Genomic DNA, 22,048 nt, shown 5'->3' with positions numbered 1-22,048 from the left:
ACTCAGTCTCTCTACCTTGCTTGTCAATACAAGTCCTTTTGTGTCCAGTCTCACATACCACTCACTATAAGCCTTTTTCCTTTGCTACCACTCTCTTTGATGTACACCTAGCATCTCAGTAATCCTGTCTACTTTTTTCATGACTTTAATATTTAGATACAAATAACCAAAATCCTCCTAGAATTGGGATTGGGTGTGAATTACATAGCACAATTGCAGTTTTATCACTGAGCTCTACCATATAGAAGTCTCAGATGTGTGTTTACCTCTTGATGGTCCGCAGCAGAGTTGATCTGGCCTCATTGTGAAAGGTGATGATGATGGAGGTTGAAGGAAGTTCTGAGTCGTAGTGAAGAGTGGTGCACCTAAAGAAAGAGAAAAGCATTACTCAATGCTACTGGCAAGGAACCCTTTGATTTAGTAAAAGGCATGTCAAATTTTAAAATGCTGTATTAAAAGACAGGTAAACATAAACTGTTTTGAACTTTGAGTAAAAGTTAAATGAGCAACAAGTCCTCCAGCTACTCTTTTGTTCAGCTCAGCTCGCTGTCAGTTCCCAAAATATAACAAATTGACTTTCAGGCAAGACACACATTTTCAAGTTGAGTCAAAAATCAAAGGCTGTCTGATCTTGACATAACAAATCTGGCAAGAGATTAGAGGAGCACCCATGTAGCAACTGTGGTCTCCACCACCCTAGCCAGGGATAGTCAAACATTACAGTGAGACTACTGCATCAGCTGACAGCTCAGCTCATATCCTTCTAAACCTCAAGTCCAAGCCACTTTGCAACCCAGCTCCATCCTTGTCACTCCCGTTATGCTGCGCCTGACTTTATTAATGTCATATCTGTTGTCGCTATATGTCTGCTTTGTGCTTGGGTCTTGCTGCTGTTCCCTGCCTCTAGCTTTCCATGTATCCCCAAACAAGAATGTGTAGTACCTGACAAAAAAACAATGCTACTAAATAAAAATTTCTAAAACTGACTATACTGGTAAAACACAAAAGGCTTGAATTAATGGACTTAATACAGAATGAATGTAAGTTTATTATTTAAAATATTTAAATATAAAAGAAAATTACCCCAACTATCGTCAACATGCATCAATCTTGACATTCCTTCCCAGATGATTTCTCTCGCACTCACACTATGTGATTGTAATGACCCACACCTTGAATCACATCTTGGCTCATGTAGTGGTAGCAAACTACATGAGGCATGGAGGTTCTGTGACTATCAGGACCACCCCCACGATGATAACCCCAATACGGGTTTAATATCTATGACTCCCAGTCAGTTTCCAAAACTGAAGAAGGATTTTAGATGAGAGAGAAAATGTCTTCATGAACCTAAAAAGAAATCCAACTGCTTTCAACTTAAGTGCTTAAGACTACCATGATACATGCAAAACAAGCAATTTTCTAGAATTTCTATTTAATTATTATTTTTTTGTGATGTGCTGGTATACAAACATACACTATACTGGTCAATAGTACTTGTTTCAAGGTGATTACTGTGAGACTATTTCCTATAATGTTGGCTGCTCCTGTCTTCAGGTGTATAACACACACACACACACACACACACACACACACACACACACACACACACACACACACAGTAACCAAGTGATCAGACCAGACATGTTGAAAATGAATTATAGATGACCACCACTATGCTCATTAAAATACGTTGCAAAGTGTGTGCATGTTTGATTGCAGTGCATTCGCTGGGTCAGCAGGCTTTTCTTCTAAAAGAGAAGAGGAACGCACACACACATCACACGCACATACACACACAGAAGCGCGCACACACACAGGCGCACTGTATAATGAGAAGACTGGCCTTTACCTATCAGATTGATGGATTGGTGACATTTTCCAACAGAAACAGTCTGCTTGGTCTGTTCTGGCCTTTATTTTTAAGAAGTTAACCTTTCTCGAATATGTGTGTGTCTGTGTGTGTTTGTGCATCTGTGTGTTTGTAGAACTAAACATACTGCACCATTAACCAGCCTAACATGTGGTTTTCTGCAGCTCACCTAATCTACTTCCATAACGTGTTTCATTATTTGTTTTGCAGAAGGCGACGAGGTTAGAATATTTAATTTAATATACCGCATACAAGCAAGAAAAATATGATTGGTTTTATCCATTTCCTTTGATACAAAACAGGAAAAAAAGTTTCCTGTTTTGTATCATTACAAGAGGATCAATACAAAATGTGAAATGTAAACGCACAAACAAATTGCCAGAAGGCATTTTTACAGATCAAAAACTAGCCATTTGACATATCATTTTGTATGTAATAAATGAAAAGCATGCTCTGCTGGGGTGAAATCTGTCTTGAGAAACTCTTGCATTGCTTCTGCATTTGTCTGAATAGGAACAAAGAGTATAGCTTTGTACACTTCATAATTCATCCATGACACATTATCATTGAACACTGTTGGCCCAGTTCTACAGGCAGTCATTCACACCCATACCATAAAATTGCCTACACCATGTTTGACAGATGATGCACTGTGCTTCACATTTCCTTTTTATACTTTTATATAAGTTCATTCCGGTTTTATTTACCCAAAGAATCTTTGGATTCTTTGAACTGTCGGACTTTTAGATGTTTTCTATTGAATCAGATTTTCTGCAAACCAAGGCGCTGTGGTTGTAAACCCATTGTATTACAACTACTGACTGTAGATGCTGACAATGACGTCCTCCTCCTGACACTCTTGAGCTACCTCCTCAAGAGTGATCTTGACTTGGTTAGGTTGAGACGGAGGTTTATTGTAGAGTCTTTACTTTACAGTATATACCGCCTCGAGGCAACTGCTGTTGTGATTTGGCACTATATAAATAAACTGAACTCCATTCAATTTTTCTTAACTATGAAATGAATTCTGTCGTCATACACTCTAGTTGTGTTCAATGGCCTTCCAGGCTTTGCTACAATTTGCCTATCCCCACTACTAACTTTAAACACTAGGTCTGCTTTATTTTCCATATTATAACATGGGAACAGGCCTCACCTCATCACAACACTGCTTGTTAGTCAATTGTCCAATTACTTTTATGTATGAAAATGGCTGTATTTAATGCAACATTTTTGCAAACCTTGAACTGAAGCTGTCTGCTAACTGCCACAACCTACCTGTTCACTGCTGCACATCTTAAATGCTTGACTTTAAATTAACTGTGGTTTACAGACAAAAAAAGGAAGCTGTATTCATTTATTTATTTCATTTAGAAAGAGGGGCAATACATATTAATGAACATTTTAACAAATATAAATATGCCAGATTATAGCCTTGGGCTAATTTCCATCCGCAGACCCTCTGGCAGGTTGGTGTTACACACAAGTTAGTAAAAACATACAGAGACACTATTTACAGGTCATGTGACAAGGACAAAAACAGTGCTCACATTATACTAGAACAAACAATGACAAGAAGAGTGGACAACAGAGGACAATATAGATAACAATAATGGAAACACATCAATTATATTGCACAAACCCCAGTATTGCACATGCCCTGACTGTCCTGATATTGCACTGACCCATTACACTAATAGTTGTTTCCCTTTTTTGTAATACACGGACTCTTTTTCATGTTCAATATAAAGCATGATTATTAAACATGATCACATGCTTGTGTGTCCCTCAGCTGCCCTTTTAAGTGACTCTTAAAGATGGGGAGACTTGTACGTTCCCTCACTGACAGTGGAAGACTATTCCAGAAGCTCATTCCTTGATATGACAGAGCATTCTGTGAAAAGGTGGTCCGTCTAAATGTCAGTTCACAATCACCTCTCACAGTTGCTCGAGTCAGTCACTACCCGGCAACACTGCTAGACTTTTGTTTAATAAAATCACTCATTGGTGGAAGCGCCAGACCATGTATAAGTTTGTATATTTGACAAGCAGATTTAAATAATTTGAAATTACTTAAAATTTAGAAAGTTGTATTTATCTAAAATGCAACTCGTTGACTCAACAGAAATATGTTGTATTGTGTATATAATTCATATTGTAACACAGTATTAAAATTAAAAAGTGGTTAGTCACATATTATATAGGCAGTTCACATAATTTTCTCCAAGCATGTTCATATCATAGTGCTCAAAAATACAGAATTTTCTTGTAGCATAAGTACAAATATTCACATTTCCCAGCAAGACAGATTGGGGAGCTCCTTCCTGTTGCTGCCCAACTTTGTAGTTCAAAAAGATAAGATATATATATTCCTCACAGAAAAATCTAAGGGAAGGAGACTTTTCTACTTCCCTGACATATGAAAAACGAAGACACCAAAAGCATGTTGCCTTACTGTGATCATACCAAATATTTTTTTCATACCACAAAACATAAATATGTCTTCTGATATAAGTTTCTTTGGAGCTTATCTGTGTTTCTGTATTCATGGCTTATCAAACACGATGCCAGTCTGAGTTTCTTGGGATTTATTCACTAAACATAAACTCAAAAACATTGTTTCCAACCTTCCAAGATCACATCAGTCGGGTCATGTGTAATTATTCAGGAACACATTCAACAACAATGAATATCCAATGAGCTGAGTTTTTGTATTAGCAGACCGCATGTGCCACATTTCCACTAGTTTGTGAGCTCAACTCAGTGTGCATCATCTAAGTGTCCTTGAGCTAAACATTGAACCTCCTCTTGAGATCTGCAGTGGGTTAGAACACAAGCTCAACTCCTAATTTGTTGTATTAACAGGTCGGCACGCAGCATCAGTCAGCGCGCACGAGCACCCGGCTGTGAAATAATACCATCAGCACCTCATTAACTCGCAATTTGATTTTTTTTTCCTTTTTTGTTTGGAGGCACAGAGATGAAGTAGGGAAACAATATTTCCAAAGGAGATTAGAGAATTTGTCTACCCATGCATTCCTATCTATGTATGTATACTTTAGTTGTTTTTCCTCCTTTATTCTTTTATTTATTCATCACTCTAACATTGTTACAGTCTGCTTTGGTTTTCCCTTACTTTTATGGTTCCTGTTTTTCACACAGTTTGGAGCACCTCTGAGTTTTCTATCCTTGTTTTTTGTTATTAGGTGTTTTCTGGTTCTCTCAGTTATGTTCTATGGCTGTTTCTTTCTGTGCGAATTTTTCATTTCTGTATTCAGCGTCCTTCTCTTGGCATTTCCTCTTTTACTTTGTTAGTTAGTGTCCCATTTGTCTTTTATCCTGTTCCCTAAACAATATCTAGTCCTCTCTTATCCTTGTCTATTGTCTATTGAGTGTTTATAGGGAGAACACACAGGGAGTGTGTTCTCCCTATGTGCTCTTTGCTCATTTATGGGGTTTCTTGGATTTGTTTTTTTTTGTTTCTTTTGTATTTTTTTTACTTTTTATTTTGTATTTTTACTTTTAAACTTTGCACCTACCTTATAAAAGGTCATATATGTTTTGTTAACTCTGTCTGCCTTTTCAGTTTTGTGTTTGGGTCCACTGTCAGCATAGACTGCAACACTTTCTATTATTCCGTTTTCCATTAGTATTTTTCATCAGAACATACGATAATGGGGCAAATTAGTGAAGAATTAAGTTCTGTGTCAAACAGCAGTGCACATTTCTAAGGTAGTCCAACAGCCGGTGTGGAATAAACTGTGCATTAGATTTCAATGTTTCTACCCACAAGTTCCTAGAGCACACAGCCAAAACATCACTTAAACCAGACATGATCATCACCTCTGAGGCCACAAAACAGCTGGAACTCTCAATGCCATGAGAAGACCATAATGAGGAAACCAATGAGAGTAAACATGCAAGGCACCAGGAACTGGCAGAGGAGTAAAGGAGCACAAGCCAGCTTCTAATGATGTAGAGATTTTGCAGCTTCACTCAGCTTCCTGTTCTGGTTAAGAGACACGTGTAGCCAAAAAAAGGCACTTTTGCCTTCACAGGGTTCCACGTTAGTCCTGTTGTCCACATTACACTGATGTGCATACATGAGTGTGCGTACTTCATGCTCCACAAAACCCTTGCATAAAGGGTAAAATAGGCTTCGTAGAGTTCCTGACTTCACAGTGGAGTACTATTTTATCCTACTGCTACCTTGGTTTTGGATACAAAGAGTAGACACTTGATACATTTGCACATATTCAAACCTTATGTGAAGTGCAAGAAAGTGAATGTGACTTTTGATATTTGGGCAAGTTTGGTTTGCATTGCAGAGCTACATCATGCTTGAAAACCAGACGGACAGTAAATAACACTGACTGTGCCACACTTTGTGATTATGTTCCAGCTAGTTTCAAATCTCATGCACACCATACCCAAATAAGCTTTATCTGAAACAGAGTTCTTCACCTAAATCAGACATTTAAAAATATTTTAACCATTTTTATTGCTTTATTATTTTATTGGTTTTAGCAGCACTTTAGCCAGAGTACAATTTTTGAATATGCTTATTAATGAGATGGTGGATTCAAACCCAGTAACATCTTGCTGTGAGGCAACAGTGCTAACCACTGTTACATCGTGCATATCTGTTTATGTAGAGGTTAAAGTGCCCTTAAATATACACACATACATACGCACACTTGGGAAAGTCAAGGTTTTTCAAAGCTGAGCATCAGTGAAATCTTTCGCTTCTTTGAATTCGGATTTCTTTCTATATTTTTACGTCCTTACTCTTTCCTTTTCCACTGTCTGTCCCTTTCCCTGGGTGAGAGCGGGAATATGCACGATATATATTTGTCATATCATATCCCATCATGCCTCTCTGCCTCCTCCATCCCTCTATCTCCCTGCCTCCATCTCTGGTTTTTGCTGCAGTTGATTTATTCAGCAGCTCTACCAGAGAGGAACGATAAGAAGATAAAGACGAGCCGCTTCCGAGTGAGAGACTGTGTGTGGTGTGTGTGTGGTGTGTGTGTGTGTTTGAGACAGAGACTGAATGAAAGATGATTGAGGTCGAGAGACATTGACAGACAGGCAGAAAGAGAGAGAGCAACAGAGATGTTCAGATAAAAGTTGTGCTGACAGTTGACTGATGTTAAAGCTGATATGAACAAGCCTTTATACTCCCAAAGCAAGTGAGTATGTATGTATGTGCATGCGTATCAATGTGTTTGTGTGTGTGTGTGTGTGTTAACTCCCTGCTGCGTCAAAGCTAAAGAGAACACAAATAAACAGTGAAGGAAATACAGGAATGCAAAAAAAAAGAGAGGGACAGGAGAAACCATGACAAGGTAGGTGTGAGAGAGGAGGAGACAAGGAAAGGACAGAATGTGAGATGGGAGTTGAAAGCTGTGATGAGAAGGAGCAAAGAAACTAGGCTATAGTAAAGAGGGATCTGAATAGGAAAAGAGCAGGAGTCTATTGTAAGTGAAAAAAGGAACAAAAAAGTAAAAGAAATGGAGAAGTGTGCATGTTGTAAAATAAGGAAAAGAAGATGTCAGAGGGGAAAAATAGATGAGATCAAAAAGATGGAAGCAAGAGAGAAAATAAAACTACAAGAGAAGGAAAAGAAAATCAAACTAAGAAGTGATTCTCATTCAACTTCCTGGCTATTACTACTATAAATCACAAAAAATCTATTATATCCACTGGAGATAAAAACAGAAAAGGCAAAAACAAATGTAAAAAGGCAGAAACATTTCCATTTACTAGTGAGAAACACTAAACTGGGCCATTAACATCTCCCAGTGTCCTCCCTCAGTAAAGCCAAATCTGAAGCTGCATATCTGTATTCTGCCCACAGTTTGAAATTGATAAAAAGGGAAGGAAGGAGGGAGAAGAAAAGCAGAGGAAACAAAACCGCACGGCAATGAAACAAAAAGAGAGCGAAGAGGAAAGGAGAGTAGGTGAAAAGAAGAGGAGAGCAAATTTTTTTTAAAGAGTGCAGAAGAAGAAGAAGAAAAGTGGACAAGAATTGAGAGAATATGAGGAATGTCTTTAGTGTACATTTCTGCTCAGATGGTGGGAAAATCATTAATATTTGATGAGGAGTGGCTGCCATTTGTGTGTTTGTGGTTGTGAAAGTGTATGCTGGCTCATCAAAGTTCATCTGGAGGTGAGATAAACACATGAAAAGGGAGGTCAAAACCAGCAGCTACACACACGCACACTCACAGTCCCTCTCTGCAGGCGGCGGCGGCCGACCTGTCAAAATGTGTGTTCGTGCTGCAAAATACTAATGGGCACTGATGTAGCCCTGAGATACTGTCAGACCCGTGCACACGCACAAACGCTCTCTCTCTCACTCATACACATACCTGCTCGCAGCCTACGATTAACACCTCCAACACTTTTCTCTCCCTCCGTCCTTCACTTGTTCTGCCTCTCAGCCTTTTTCTGTTCTATTTTCCCAGCATTTTTCCCTCGCTCAGTGGCCTGGCCTGCCCCGTCTGTCTCTGCTCTTGTTTTCTCTGTCCGGCGATGTCTTGCTCCTGGCAGAAAACTCACCCAAACAAAGGCATAAAGACTTTGTAATCGAAAGGTGATGGTTTAAAGACTGAATTCTTCCATTCCCCACTAAACTGTTCTCCTCTGGATGGAACACGTCAGTCGGTGAGCCGGATCCTCCAACAAAACCATAAGAGTCTAAGAGAATACTCTCAGAGCACTAATAGTCTGGAGAATATGTGGTAAAAAATTATGCTGCCTGCAAGATCATCATTGAAGAGAACAGGATGCCAAAGGTGGGCCTGCCAGTTTGGGTTTTCTCTGGTCTAACTGACTTGCCAGTTGCTCTCCATGGTGCTGAACTCAGGTCCTATTAAAGGAGCTCGGGTTTCACACCACACTGGATTTGGTTTCTGACAAATTGATTAGGAACATTCACACGAGTAGCCCGCTGGAGGTCATTTTGTTTAACTCTAGCAATGCTGCTCCTCCTCACACAATGCTGTTCCTGCTGCCAGTATCTCCTCCACAGCCTCCACAGACTAGCTAGACAACCTCAGTGGATTGCAGGTACCATCTCATGCTACCAGCGCTGATGAGGACACTAACAAAAACCAAAAACAGATAAATATTAGCCAGGAGGCCTTTGGAAGTTGTGGTGTCACCCTCATTAGCACTATAGCAGGTGAAAGTGGATTCAAGATGGTTCATCCTTCTAAGTCTAGTCCAACTGACTTTGGGTTCTACTATGATAATCAAATGTTCCTTGACTTTTTTTGAGCAGCGTAAAAGTGTTATAAGTTTTCATATATAGAGCTTTTCTACTCTCCTGTAGCATTCAAAGCAATTTTTTCTATGAAAAGTCTTTTCTATCTACCTTTCACACTCATTCATACTCCGATGGCTAAATCAGAGAGGAATGCAGACTGGAGCAGCCAAGAATCAAACCACCAACCTTCCAATAAGTAGATGACCTGCTCGGGGGTCATGTGTAGGGAGTCTGCTCTATGCCATTATGTCTTTCTCGTAATCTGTACATAATGTGTTTAGTTGTGCAGAGTAAAATAATCGAAAGTACCTTGTCTGAATAAAAAAAAAGTGTACAGAATATTTGGTTGCAGCATAAAGGTGCTTGTGATGGAGGACATCCTCAGAACTGCGGTGGAAATATGACCTGTCAAGATGTGCGAATGCCCTAGTTCACCTTGGTAAGTAAACACATCAAATGATGCTGCAGCTTTACGACTGAGTCACCTAAAGTGTTTGCAGTCATAAAGGAAAACACATTCTCATCAAGATTTACTGACCGTCGTCTTCCTTCACGCTGTGATCAGTTCCCAACACTATTTACAGGATGTATGATCATTACTATTACCACGCGATAGGTTTCTATTTCTATTTATTTATTGTGGGATGTGATTGGGTTTGTTAATTAAATTGACTTCGTTGTGTTGACTGTTGTTGATTTCTTCTGTGGTTCACCTGTGTTTCCCAGAATGTAGCTTTTAATTTGTGTCAGTATATAAAGTTCTGCTTTATTAGGTCCCCAGCAGTGAGTAATCACGACATGAGAGCAGTGGGAACGTGTAACAAGTGTTTTTCTGTAATCACTGACATTATTATCAGTATCTTTAACATTATTTTGGTTATTTGTGTTTTGCCTAACCTTTCCATATCTGTGCAAACAGTTGGACCCTATATTTGCCTCTGTACAACACAGCTGAAGATTCAAAAATGAAGATTTCTAACGATTTGGTATTTGGTAGCTGTTCACTCCGACTTTTAATATGAGCCATATTGAAATATTGGTGCAAAAGTGGCTGAAACACTCAAAGCTGTAAGAAAGATAGCAAAAACACTGATTGGTCAAATCAACAATCGAGTACATTCTTAAAAAGAAGACATTTACAGGAAACCTAAGCAACACAGAAGTAACTAAAGTGGATAATCACAAGAATCTTTCTTTGGATAAGAAAACCCTCTTCACAACATCTAAGTCAAGAAGACTTGACTTAGGGAAATATGTGTATCATTGTCAAGATCTACAATCAGGATACATCTTCATGTAAAAACAGGGTGTACAACAAGGCACATACCATTAATGACAACAAAAACAGGAAGGTCAGATTAGACTTTGTGAGAAAACATCTAAAATAGCCACCATAGTTCTGGAAAAACAATCAAACTCTTTGGACAGATAAAACCAAAATCAGCTTGCACCAGAATGATTGGAAGAGAAAAGGAAGGAGAAGGAAAGGAAGAGCTTATAATCGTAAAGAACACCACATTATCTGTCAAACATGGTTGAGACAATGCTATGGCATGGCCATGCATGACTGTCACTAGAGCCGAGCCACTAGTGACGGTGACTCCTGATAGGAGAAGCACAATGAATTGAGAAGTGCACAGGGCTACATGCTGTAAAACTGATTGGACAGCATGCCACTGTGGAAATGGGAAATGAACCAAAGCATACTGGGAAAGCAAGCCAAGAGTGTCTCAAGACAAATAAATGGGATATTTTTCAGTTGCCAAGTCAGTCACCTGATCTTATGTCCGTTGCCGCTGATCTTCAGTCCAGTTCTTGGACTGAAGATCAGCAGCAACAGGCACATCTCATAGATTTATAAAGAAATGGGAACAATGGGAGCTGGTCCTTTGCAAAGTTATCCGTTATGTGCAGACACAACACTGGTTCAAGCCTTGAGTTAGATGCGTTTCTCTATATGTTGCTTCAATCACATCCTGATTGTTTGACCGTAGTGAATACATTAAGCATCTGCAATTGCTTGAATGATTCACAGGTTGGTGTTAAAGCGCTTAACAAACAATTAACAAACAATAATTCATTTGTGTCATGGTCCTGGGCCATGTTGGCCCAGTATTCTTAGTTTTCTTGTATGTTTGTATTTTGTTCCCTATTTAGGCCATGTTTCCTGAGTTGCCCTGTTGTGTTGTTCCCTAAGTGTTTTCCCTTCGTGGCTTTTACCCCCTGTGTACCCCTCTGTGTATCTGTGAGCCCTCGTCTCTCCTTATGTTTTATTCCATGTTTCCCCTGCCCGTTATGTCTAAGTTCTCCCCGTGCTCTCTCTCACCCCTGTGTGCCCTCTGTGTATTTATGAGTCCTCGTCTCCCTTTGTGGTTGTTCCATGTTTCCCCAGCCCGTTATGTCTGTGTTTTCCCCGTGCTCTCTCTCCTCCTGTCTGAACCTCTGTACTTCCTGTTTGACTCTGCCCGTCTCCCGTCAGTGTTATGTTCACCCCGCCCTGTCTCGTTATGGTTATCTGTGTCAGCTGTGTTCCCCGTGTGTTTCCACTTTCCTCGTTAACCCTCTGTGTATTTCTGTCTGCGTCTCCCTCTGTTCGGCGTCGCCTTCTCCCTCATGCTGTGTGTGATTCTCCCCGTGGTTCCTGGTTTACTTTATGTTTAGCTTTCCCAGTTTAGTTTAGTACTGTTTTCATGTTCCACTTTTTGCCAGCATTAAAGCTGTGTTTTTGAGTTTATGTTTTGTCTCCGTGAGTTTGCGTTTGGGTCCTCTCCTGCCTGCCACACAGCCGAATCATGACAATTTGAGAGTGGCTAACTTAAAGAACTGGACTGAAGAACAATGTGTGAAGAAAATCATCAGAAAGCCTGTAGAACGATTTCTCAAGATCACTTTAAAGATGACAGAGTCTGGCTCCTGGGAAGTAAAATATAGGTACATGAGGGGTGGCTTAAGACTTTTGCACAGTACAGTATAAATAAAATGAATGCATTTCCTGAATATTAGTTTTTACTTGAGATGAGAGACTGATCTAATTACTTCACTTGAGACAGCAAAACATTTAAATTCCCTAAAAATAAGCTTACGCTTGCCTCCCAAACACTACATCATCAGGACCCTTTGTTTTTAATGTTCTAAACTTCCTGTGCTTCTCCATGTATTTGCAAGCATGCAGGAATCATAAACTTCTTATGCACCAGTGGAAAGTGCTTACAGCATGCAAACAGAGTTCACAGAAAAGTTGCCTTTTGTTATAAAAAAGAATATTTTTTTAATGTGATATTCTCAGGAATAAACGTGGGAATTATAAGTATAATATCATTCTGCTTTTACATGGGCAGCATGATATGGAACAATGTCAGTTTAATCTGAGCAAAGTAGCAGCACGCCTGCTGGAGTAAGATATTTTGGTAAGCTTTTCACCTCTGGCCTTTCCTTTTTCCCCCCCTCTTTTTCCACTATCTCTGTCTCACTTCTATTCAGGTGTTCACAGAGGAGAAGATGGCCTAGTTTTGGCTGGTTAGGCAACAGCCATTTACATATTTATACACACCGACAGTGAATGAGGGAGCAGGGGATTTCTTTTCTCCTGAATGAGAGGAAGAGAAGAAAAGAGGGAAGAAACAGCAAGGGACAGTTGATAATGCTTCATTTCTTCTTTTACTGGAAAATTCCATTAGGAAAATTTCCGAGTCAATGACTCCAATGAATGAATAGCTCAAATGAATACTTTCTGTGGATTCAACTCTTTTAATTGAGCCAGGTTCAATCCATGAAAGGCATTTAGAGGTGTATGGACTTTGCACAAGAATAGAAATTGGCAAGGTATTGGCCTCATTTTCACTTATGTCTCCTAACAAATTTCAGTTTTTAGTTATTTGCAGTTCTTATAAGCAACTATAAAGTTTTCTGCAAGGCTGTGTAAAGCACTCAATCAAACAAAAACACTCAGTAAAACAAATGAAACCCATATAAACACGTTGGGTAAGATGAAACTTGGCTCATGAGGCACATTTCAATAGACTAAAAACTGTATTTATAGTATAAATGCAAAATAATCATCATCATCTTCATCATCATCAGGGTGGGGGTTTTGTTTAAGGTTTGGTTGGTAAATGTTTCATTGTAAACATTGTACTGTTGAACCTGTGAATCTGCAGAGGAGCAACTTGCAGCTACTCTTGTGTAGTTGCTGGTACTAATAAGATAAAAGAGAGACACACACACACCCACGCACGCCGATGAATAATTTTCCATTTCTGACATGAAGAAGAAGCAACAACGACCACGCTGACGGAAGAGTTACAAATCATGATGAAACTGACATACAACACAGTAATTTAAACTACCACGATTCATGAACAGTTGAGTGGATACCAAGACCTTCACTTGGTTATGGTGGCCAGATCCAAACCATCTATATCTACATCATTGTGTGGGTGTGTTTGTCTGTGTGGGCTAATGTGAGACGTGTTACCATCAACTTTGGCCATAGACAGCTTTTAAAAAACCTAAAAAAAAAAAACCCACATAGATGTAGCTACCAGGACATCATGTATTTTAATCCTGTTTTGAAGTCTGGAGTGTAGCATTGTGTCCTTCTTGACCAAGTATTTTCAATCAAACTACAGGGTGGGCCATTTATATGGATACACCATAATAACATGGGAATGGATGGTGATATTAAAGTCCTGTTTGTGGCACATTAGTATATGTGAGGGGGCAAACTCCTCAAGATGGGTGGTGACCACGGTGGCCATTTAGAAGTCGGCCATCTTGGATACAACTTTTGTTTTTTTCAATATGAAGAGGGCCATGTGACACATCAAACTTATTGGTAATGTCACAAGAAAAACAATGGTGTGCTTGGTTTCAACGTAACTTCATTCTTTCATGAGTTATTTACAAGTTCCTGACCACTTATAAAATGTGTTCAATGTGCTGCCCATTGTGTTGGATTGTCAATGCAACCCTCTTCTCCCACTCTTCACACACTGATAGAAACACCGCAGGAGAAATGCCAGCACAGGCATCCAGTATCCGTAGTTTCAGGTGCTGCACATCTCGTATCTTCACACCATATACAATTGCCTTCAGATGACCCCAAAAATAAAAGTCTAAGGGGGTCAGATTGAGAGACCTTGGGGGCCAATTAACTGGCCCACGACGACCAATCCACTGTCCACGAAACTGTTCATCTAGGAATGCTCGGACCTGGCACCCAAAATGTGGTGGTGCACCATAATGTGGGGTGGCTGTAGCTCAGGTGGCAGAGCAGGTCAGCCACTAATCAGAAGGTCGGTGCCAAATATCCTTGTGCAAGATACTAACCCCTACTGTTTGCCTACTGGTGGTGGTCAGAGGGCCCGGTGGCACCTGTGTCCGGCAGCCCCAGGGCAGCTGTGGCTACAATGTAGCTTGCTATCGCCAGTGTGTGAATGTGTGTGTGAATGGGTGAATGACTGAATGTAGTGTAAAGCACTTTGGGGTCCTTAAGGACTAGAAAAGCGCTATAAAAATGCAGGCCATTTACCATCTTGCTGGAAAAACTCAGGGAACATGCCAGCTTCAGTGCATAAAGAGGGAAACACATCATCATGTAGCAATTTCAAATATCCACTGGCCTTGAGGTTTCCATTGATGAAGAATGGACCCACTATCGTTGTACCCCATATACCACACCAAACCATCACTTTTGTTGGTCCAACAGTCTTGGAGGGATCCATCCAATGTGGGTTAGTGTCAGACCAATTGAGGTGGTTTTTTTTGTTAACTTCACCATTCACATAAAAGTTTGCCTCATCACTGAACAAAATATTTTGTGTAAACTGAGGGTCCTGTTCCAATTTTTGTTTTGCCCATTCTGCAAATTCTGTGCACCGATCTGGGTCATCCTCGTTGAGATGCTGCAGTAGCTGGAGTTTGTAACGGTGCCATTTGTGAGTAGCTAATATCCACCGAAGGGATGTTCGACTAATGCCACTCTCCAGTGACATGCGGTGAGTGCTACGCTGTGGGCTCTTGCTGAATGAAGCTAGGACAGCCACTGATGTTTCTTCATTAGTGACAGTTTTCTTGCCTCCACATTTTGGCAAATCCAACACTGAACCAGTTTCACGAAACTTAGCAAACAGTTTGCTAACTGTAGCATGGGAGATGGGTGGTCTCGTAGGGTGTCTTGTTTTAAAATCTGCTGCAATGACCCGGTTACTGCGTTCACTAGCTATCAACACAATTTCGATCCGCTCCTCACGTGTTAACCTCTTCGACATGTCAATGGCTGTGAACAAAGAGAAACTTGTAAATAACTCATGAAAGAATAAAGTTACGTTGAAACCGAGCACACCATTGTTTTTCTTGTGACATTACCAATAAGTTTGATGTGTCACATGGCCCTCTTCATATTGAAAAAACAAAAGTTGTATCCAAGATGGCCGACTTCTAAATGGCCACCGTGGTCACCACCCATCTTGAGGAGTTTGCCCCCTCACATATACTAATGTGCCACAAACAGGACTTTAATATCACCAACCATTCCCATGTTATTACGGTGTATCCATATAAATGACCCTGTATAACTACAAAGATAACGTAAAAGGTTCATACATTTAACTGATGAATAAAATAGTAGCGATAGAGACTCTAGGCACAGTATGGAAATGTTCTAGAAATTTCTAATGTGCGCTGTGTGAAATTTCTGGGAAACCATTGCAATGCTTGTGTGTAGTACATGTATATGACGTGCATACATAATAAATGAGATGAATGGGAAAGACTCCATGAAAAAATATGCAGTCTGTGAATTAAACTTATTACACTGCATGCCAAATGTGCTGTGTTTACATCATTTCATATCAGACATTTCAGCCTCTGACTTCTAACACATTTAAATGTGCAAACATCTACTTTATGTTAATAGCTTGATGTTATTACGTGTCTCTGAGGAATGTGTCTGTGTATTTATAAGATGAGACATTTCTACAGGACAGTCTGACAGACAGCACTTCTGTCAGTGAAACGGCCTGCTCTGATATCCTGCGCTGTGTGTGTAGGTCTAAGACCGCCCTGACTGCCAACCAGCACAGACCTCGGACAGAGGTACGTGATGTAACACCCCGCAAATCCTGGAGACATTATATAAAATCCTTCGTATGTTTGGAGGCAAAATAACCAGTAAATTAAAATGTACAGTAAACAAACAAAAAATTAGGTCAGTGACTTCAAAAAAGTAACCTAGAGCTGATTGTCAGGGCTAATCAGCTAAGAGAAGCTACTTCGCTGCCTCCTTTTTTCTCCCCTTGCAAAACAAGAAGTGTTTGTGAGCTCGTACAGAATATCAAAGTTTGTGTGGGTACCTGTGCTGTAGTGTAGCTTTGCTGTGTGTCTGTGGAAGACTGTACTGTACATAGTCACAAACTGCATTTAGAAGCAGATGGCCAAGTTGTTAAAGTCATCCAGAGAGCCTCAGCTTTAGAGAGAAAGAGCAGCATAAATGTGTCATTATCATCACTCCACAACAGTCGAGCTGTATTATCAGAGTAAAGTAATTTTCTTTCTGATGCACTAAAATGGTCCAAGTAAACAAATGACTTGAGATTTTGATCTGATCATTTATGAGGATCTCACACTCTGCTGACAGTATCTCATTTATGTTTTTTAAATAATGATGTAAAAACAGAAATGAAGGAAAGTATTACTTTTTTGTTTTTGTTTTGAAAGAATGCCATATAACAACTATAATTAGGGGAGGAGGGGGCGAGGGTGTCACACATACTGCAAATCCTGCCAAGGATTAACACAAGCAAGAGCATCTTCCAAACTCCAACACCCACATTATAGGGAGAACACTGTCTCCCAGGAGGGCTCAAGCCAGGCTCTGTGACAGACTAACCTGCACAACACAACAATCCCTGTGACAAAAAAGGTAGAAAAAATAAAAAATTCTTGATAGCTTCAGAGACAAGCAACACTTGAAGACTAGCTGCTATTGGTGGAGCTGCGAAAGGGGAAGAGGGTGTGAGAGCTGAACTAAAGCAGAGACAAAAGAAGAGGATGCGTTGCTAAAAAATAAAAAATAAAAAAAATTTAACAACCGCCTGGGCTCCTCTGGTTCCTTGTTAGAGCTGCTGGATCCCCCAGCGGAGCGGAGAGACTCATGTTTTCCAGAGTTTTCTGACTGTTTGAAAAACATGAGGCTGGAACTGCTGGGAGAGATGCTTCACCCCCGTGCTGCTTATATATTCATGCTTTATACTTCCACAACTCTGACTGCCACCGACTGTGTGCAGCAGTCCGTGTTTATGCATATTCCCTACTTGTGTGGAAACACTTAGCATGAAATTGAGCTTGTGTACACCTTCATGTAAATACACATATGCTACATGCGTCTGCCTGTGTGTTTTGCTCAAACATGCATGTACTATATATATGAAGGCATTTGTGAATTTCCACTAGTTTCATTTTGGTGATCATAAAGTGAAACAGTGGGGGTTCTTTTAATTATCAAAGCATGAAACCAAATCAGTTGTTTCTCATAATAAAATCTAGCCTCAGGAATTTAATTGGTTGAAGATTCAGAGACAATGATCTGAGATCTCTCTGCGATCTGTTATTTTTCCTTTTGGGAAGCAGGGATCTAGTTAGCTGCCTTTCTTGTCTTCTTGTTTTATACTGTTATGCAAGTAAACCTCTTTGAAGGAACTTTGCAGACAGACAGTGCACATCTGTGTCATGACACCCCGAAACTGTCTATGGATTTTATTTTAATTCCCTGGTACAGTGTAAAGCCAAGCTGCTGCACAAGGAAAATTTTTGATAGTATCATGAATACATTTTAATACACCTTTGAAATTCGTAGTACTGACTGAGATACTTCACACAGTTACTATTGCTCGTACTAACACTAGTACAACTACACATTAATATGTATGTATGACTGCTATTATTGTGCTTTTGTGTTACTCTACTATTACTACCAGGAGTACTATTAAAGTTATCTGCACCACTAGGGGAAGTAATGAAATTAATAGCACTAATGTTAGCAATAATGTATCTACTACCATGTAGTAGATACAAACACAATACAAATAAGTCAGACTCCACCCTGATTTTGTTCCTTTCGATTTCTCTACGACCCAAGTTTACAAGATTTTACTAGGTTTATTACTTTGATATATTGTACTAATGCAATGAAAAGCTCTTTTGCCTGCGTCTCTCACCCTGATAGTGTGTCTGATGTTGAATGTGTTACGCGTGTTATAGAGTCCCGTTTTTAAAAAAATGATTTAATAGGCTAAAATTCTTTTCTTTCTTTCTTTCTTTTTTTTTTTTACTTTTTGTTGCAGTTATAGCTAAAATGATTTTTTAGAGAGACGGTAACCCTTCTTTTTTCTAAGCAGTAGCTAAGTGGAACAATTTCCCTTTTTCCTTTCAATGAGGTGTTGTTCTCCACATCGTACTTATGTTTTGCAGTTCTTATACTCAACAAAAATATAAACGCAACACCTTTGTTACTGCTCCCATTCCCCATGGGATGGACGTAGAGACCTAAAATTCATTCCAGATACACAATATAACCATCCCTCCCAAACAGTGGTCACAAATCAGTCCAAATGTGTGGTAGTGGGCACATCTGCTATATTGAGATAATCCACCCCACCTCACAGGTGTGCCACATCAGGATGCTGATCTGACATCATGAGTAGTGCACAGGTGTACCTTATACTGCCCACAACAAAAGGCCACCCTGGAATGTGCAGTTTTGTCTCACAGCAAAATGCCACAGATGCCACAAGCAATGAGGGAGCGTGCAATAGGCATGCTGACAGCAGCAATGTCAACCAGATCTGTCGCCCGTGCATTGAATGTTCATTTCTCAACCATAAGCCGTCTCCACAGGCGTTTCAGAGAATATGGCAGCACATCCAACCGGCCTCACAACCGCAGACCTCGTGTAACCACACCAGCCCAGGACCTCCACATCCAGCAGGTTCACCTCCAAGATCGTCTGAGACCAGCCACCCAGACAGCTGCTGGAACAATTGGTTTGCACAACCAAACAATTTCTGCACAAACTGTCAGAAACCGTCTCAGGGACGCTCAACTGCATGCCCGTCGTCCTCATCGGGGTCTTGACCTGACTCCAGCTCGTCGCCGTAACAGACTTGTGTGGGCAAATGCTCACATTCGATGGCGTCTGGCACGTTGGAGAGGTGTGCGCTTCACGGATGAATCATGGTTCACATTGTTCAGGGCAGATGGCAGCTGAGAATGTCCCAGTTCTTGCATGGCCAGCATACTCACCGGACATGTCACCCATTGAGCATGTTCGGGATGTGCTTGACCGGCGTATACGACAGCGTGTACCAGTTCCCACGAATATCCAACAACCTCGCACAGCCATTGAAGTGGAGTGGACCAACATTCCACAGGCCACAATTGACAATCTGATAGACTCCATGCGACGATGTGTTGCACTGCATGAGGCAAATGGTGGTCACACCAGATACTGACCGGTTCTGGGTCCCCAGACCCCCAATAGCGCAAAAAACTGCACATTCCAGGGTGGCCTTTTGTTGTGGGCAGTCTGAGGTACACCTGTGCACTACTCATGATGTCAGATCAGCATCCTGATGTGGCACACCTGTGAGGTGGGATGGATTATCTCAATATGGCAGATGTGCCCACTACCACACATTTGGACTGATTTGTGACCACTGTTTGGGAGGGATGGTTATATTGTGTATCTGGAATGAATTTTAGGTCTCTACGTCCATCCCATGGGGAATGGGAGCAGTAACAAAGGTGTTGCGTTTATATTTTTGTTGAGTGTACTTTGCACAAAGTTCAGGTCCATTTATATTCCTCTCAAGTGAGCATTAACATACAGTTTCTGTGAAATGGCTTTTAATCTATTCCCACGAGACTTTCTTGAATTGCAACAGTTTTAAGACAAGTCTACGCCTGTATGGACATTTCTGCCTCAAGTATTCCGATGAGCATGCTGGCAACAAGTTGGGGAGTTTCTGTGCTTGAGTGGAGCTAATTTAATTAGAAATATTCATAGTACATGATCCTGTTTTTATGACATCAATAAAGTGAGACTTGTTATTGCTTTTGTTTTCTGTAATGTAATGAGATCAGTGAAAAACAGAGACACAGAAGATGTAAACAACAAGTGACTGATTGAGTGTGGACGCCGTACGTATACTGTTCTAATATCATTCCCATCCTTCTTTCCCCTGCCCTTCTCTGTCTCTCCCAAACCTTCCTCCCCCTCTCTATGTACACGTCTGTCTGTCCATCCACGCCCTTTTGTCCTGTCGTGTCAGAACCGAGAGAAATCAGGATCTAAACTCAGACAACGCTTTGAACAATAAAAAATGATGAAAGTTGTGTCACTGAGAACGACAGAGGGAGGGAAGAGAGACGAGCCCGCTTTCTGTCTCCCTATCAGCTGAATCAACTTCAGAGAGAAAGACAGATTCTGAGTTGGACAGATAGAGAGTGAGGGGAGGAGAGTGGGCGAATGGAGAGAAAGATTGTAGATGACAGCAGAGGAAAGGAAATGAGAAGAAAGGGACCATGAAGAGAAAAAAGGAGAGGGGAATAACAAACTAAAAGAAGTTTTCAAAAGAGCTAGCAAGGCAAAGGAGGTGACAGAAGGCAAAAAAAGGACATAAAATATGTCAGACAAGTAAACAAAAGGGACAACAGGCTCTTTTTATCACGTCATTCTGCAGTCAAAGCTTTTATACCATATATCTCTGCAGGACAGGAGATAATTGCTGGATGTTTGGTTTGTGTTTGTCGCTTCAGTGTAAAGAAAATATCTCTGATCTACCAAATAACAGATGCACTGTTTACTAAATGTGGGAAGATTAAGAGGGAACAAAAAAGGCAGACATGTTTATCAGTGCTCCACTCGAACATCTATTGTCCTCAGAATCATTATTCTGAAAGCTATTTTAGTGATATGTGCATTTCTTCAGGGAATACAATATTTGTCAGCTTGTATTTTAGTGGCTAGTCTTTACTGCTCTCACCATTTCTGTACCAGTAAAATCATCTAGTTCAAACTCGGGTCACAAGAATTTTCAGCCGTCTTCCTTTTCACAAAAACAAATGTGAAAGGTGACAGTTTCTTCAGGTGATTTCAGCATGCCAGATGGAGCTTGACGTGCAGCAGCAGCCTGCCACTTTTGTTGCCTCTGCGCTCTTTTGTGCAGACGAGAAGCTGGAGAAGACAGCTGCTGAGACTCAGACGTTATAGAATGTGGCTCCTGCAGATGGAGCTGGACGAAATCCGCAAAGAAAACCCTGTTAAACGCACGAAAGCTGTGTATTGTTTATTGGTTACGGCTCATATACATGCACGCCTCTGAGTGCAGACTCAAAGTCATGTCTGTCAACAAGTTACCTTGCAGGTTCTTGTTGTTAGTGCTGGGCGAGCATAGTACTGGGTATACATACAGTAAATCAGGACGGAGCCATTTTGATAGAGAAAGAAAATCATTGAGATATGAGGGTTAAATAATGAAGCTTTTACCTGTTTTGTCTTCTTATTTAAGACCTAAACTTTGTATATTTGTTACAAGATGTCTCCCTAAAATCTCTAAACTGACTCTTTAAATTTTTTTTGTTGTTGGTCACGTTTTAGTTTCTAACCTATTAAATGCTGCACAGGTACAGCAATTTAAAACAGCAGTCCAATTAGAAAGGTTCAATTTCCTTTTTATAACCACTTTTACATCTTCATACATCACTACCTGACACAGCATCCAAAAACCCAGCCAAAGATTCAGACCAATAATACTAAATGCGCATAAAACTGCCAAGCAATGATGTGAATCGAGAACAACCAGCCTTTCTAATGTTTCCAATGTTTGTTATCTTAACTTGACTGT

General features: G+C 40.4%; 1 protein-coding gene across 3 annotated transcripts in view; it reads right to left on the bottom strand.

Annotated features, from left to right (window-relative positions):
- Positions 1 to 22,048, bottom strand: part of galnt14 (UDP-N-acetyl-alpha-D-galactosamine:polypeptide N-acetylgalactosaminyltransferase 14 (GalNAc-T14)) — a 244,046-nt gene that overhangs the window by 108,349 nt on the left and 113,649 nt on the right. For all 3 annotated transcript variants that reach the window (XM_082505539.1, XM_082505537.1, XM_082505538.1), the window contains exon 3: positions 267 to 365. In XM_082505539.1, the coding sequence (XP_082361665.1) occupies positions 267 to 365 (99 nt within the window). The remainder of the gene's footprint in view (positions 1 to 266; positions 366 to 22,048) is intronic.

Source organism: Aulonocara stuartgranti (genome assembly GCF_965226115.1).
Source record: "Aulonocara stuartgranti genome assembly, chromosome: 15".
NCBI classification, from domain to species: domain Eukaryota; kingdom Metazoa; phylum Chordata; class Actinopteri; order Cichliformes; family Cichlidae; genus Aulonocara; species Aulonocara stuartgranti.
This window is presented reverse-complemented; position numbering and strand designations above follow the sequence as displayed.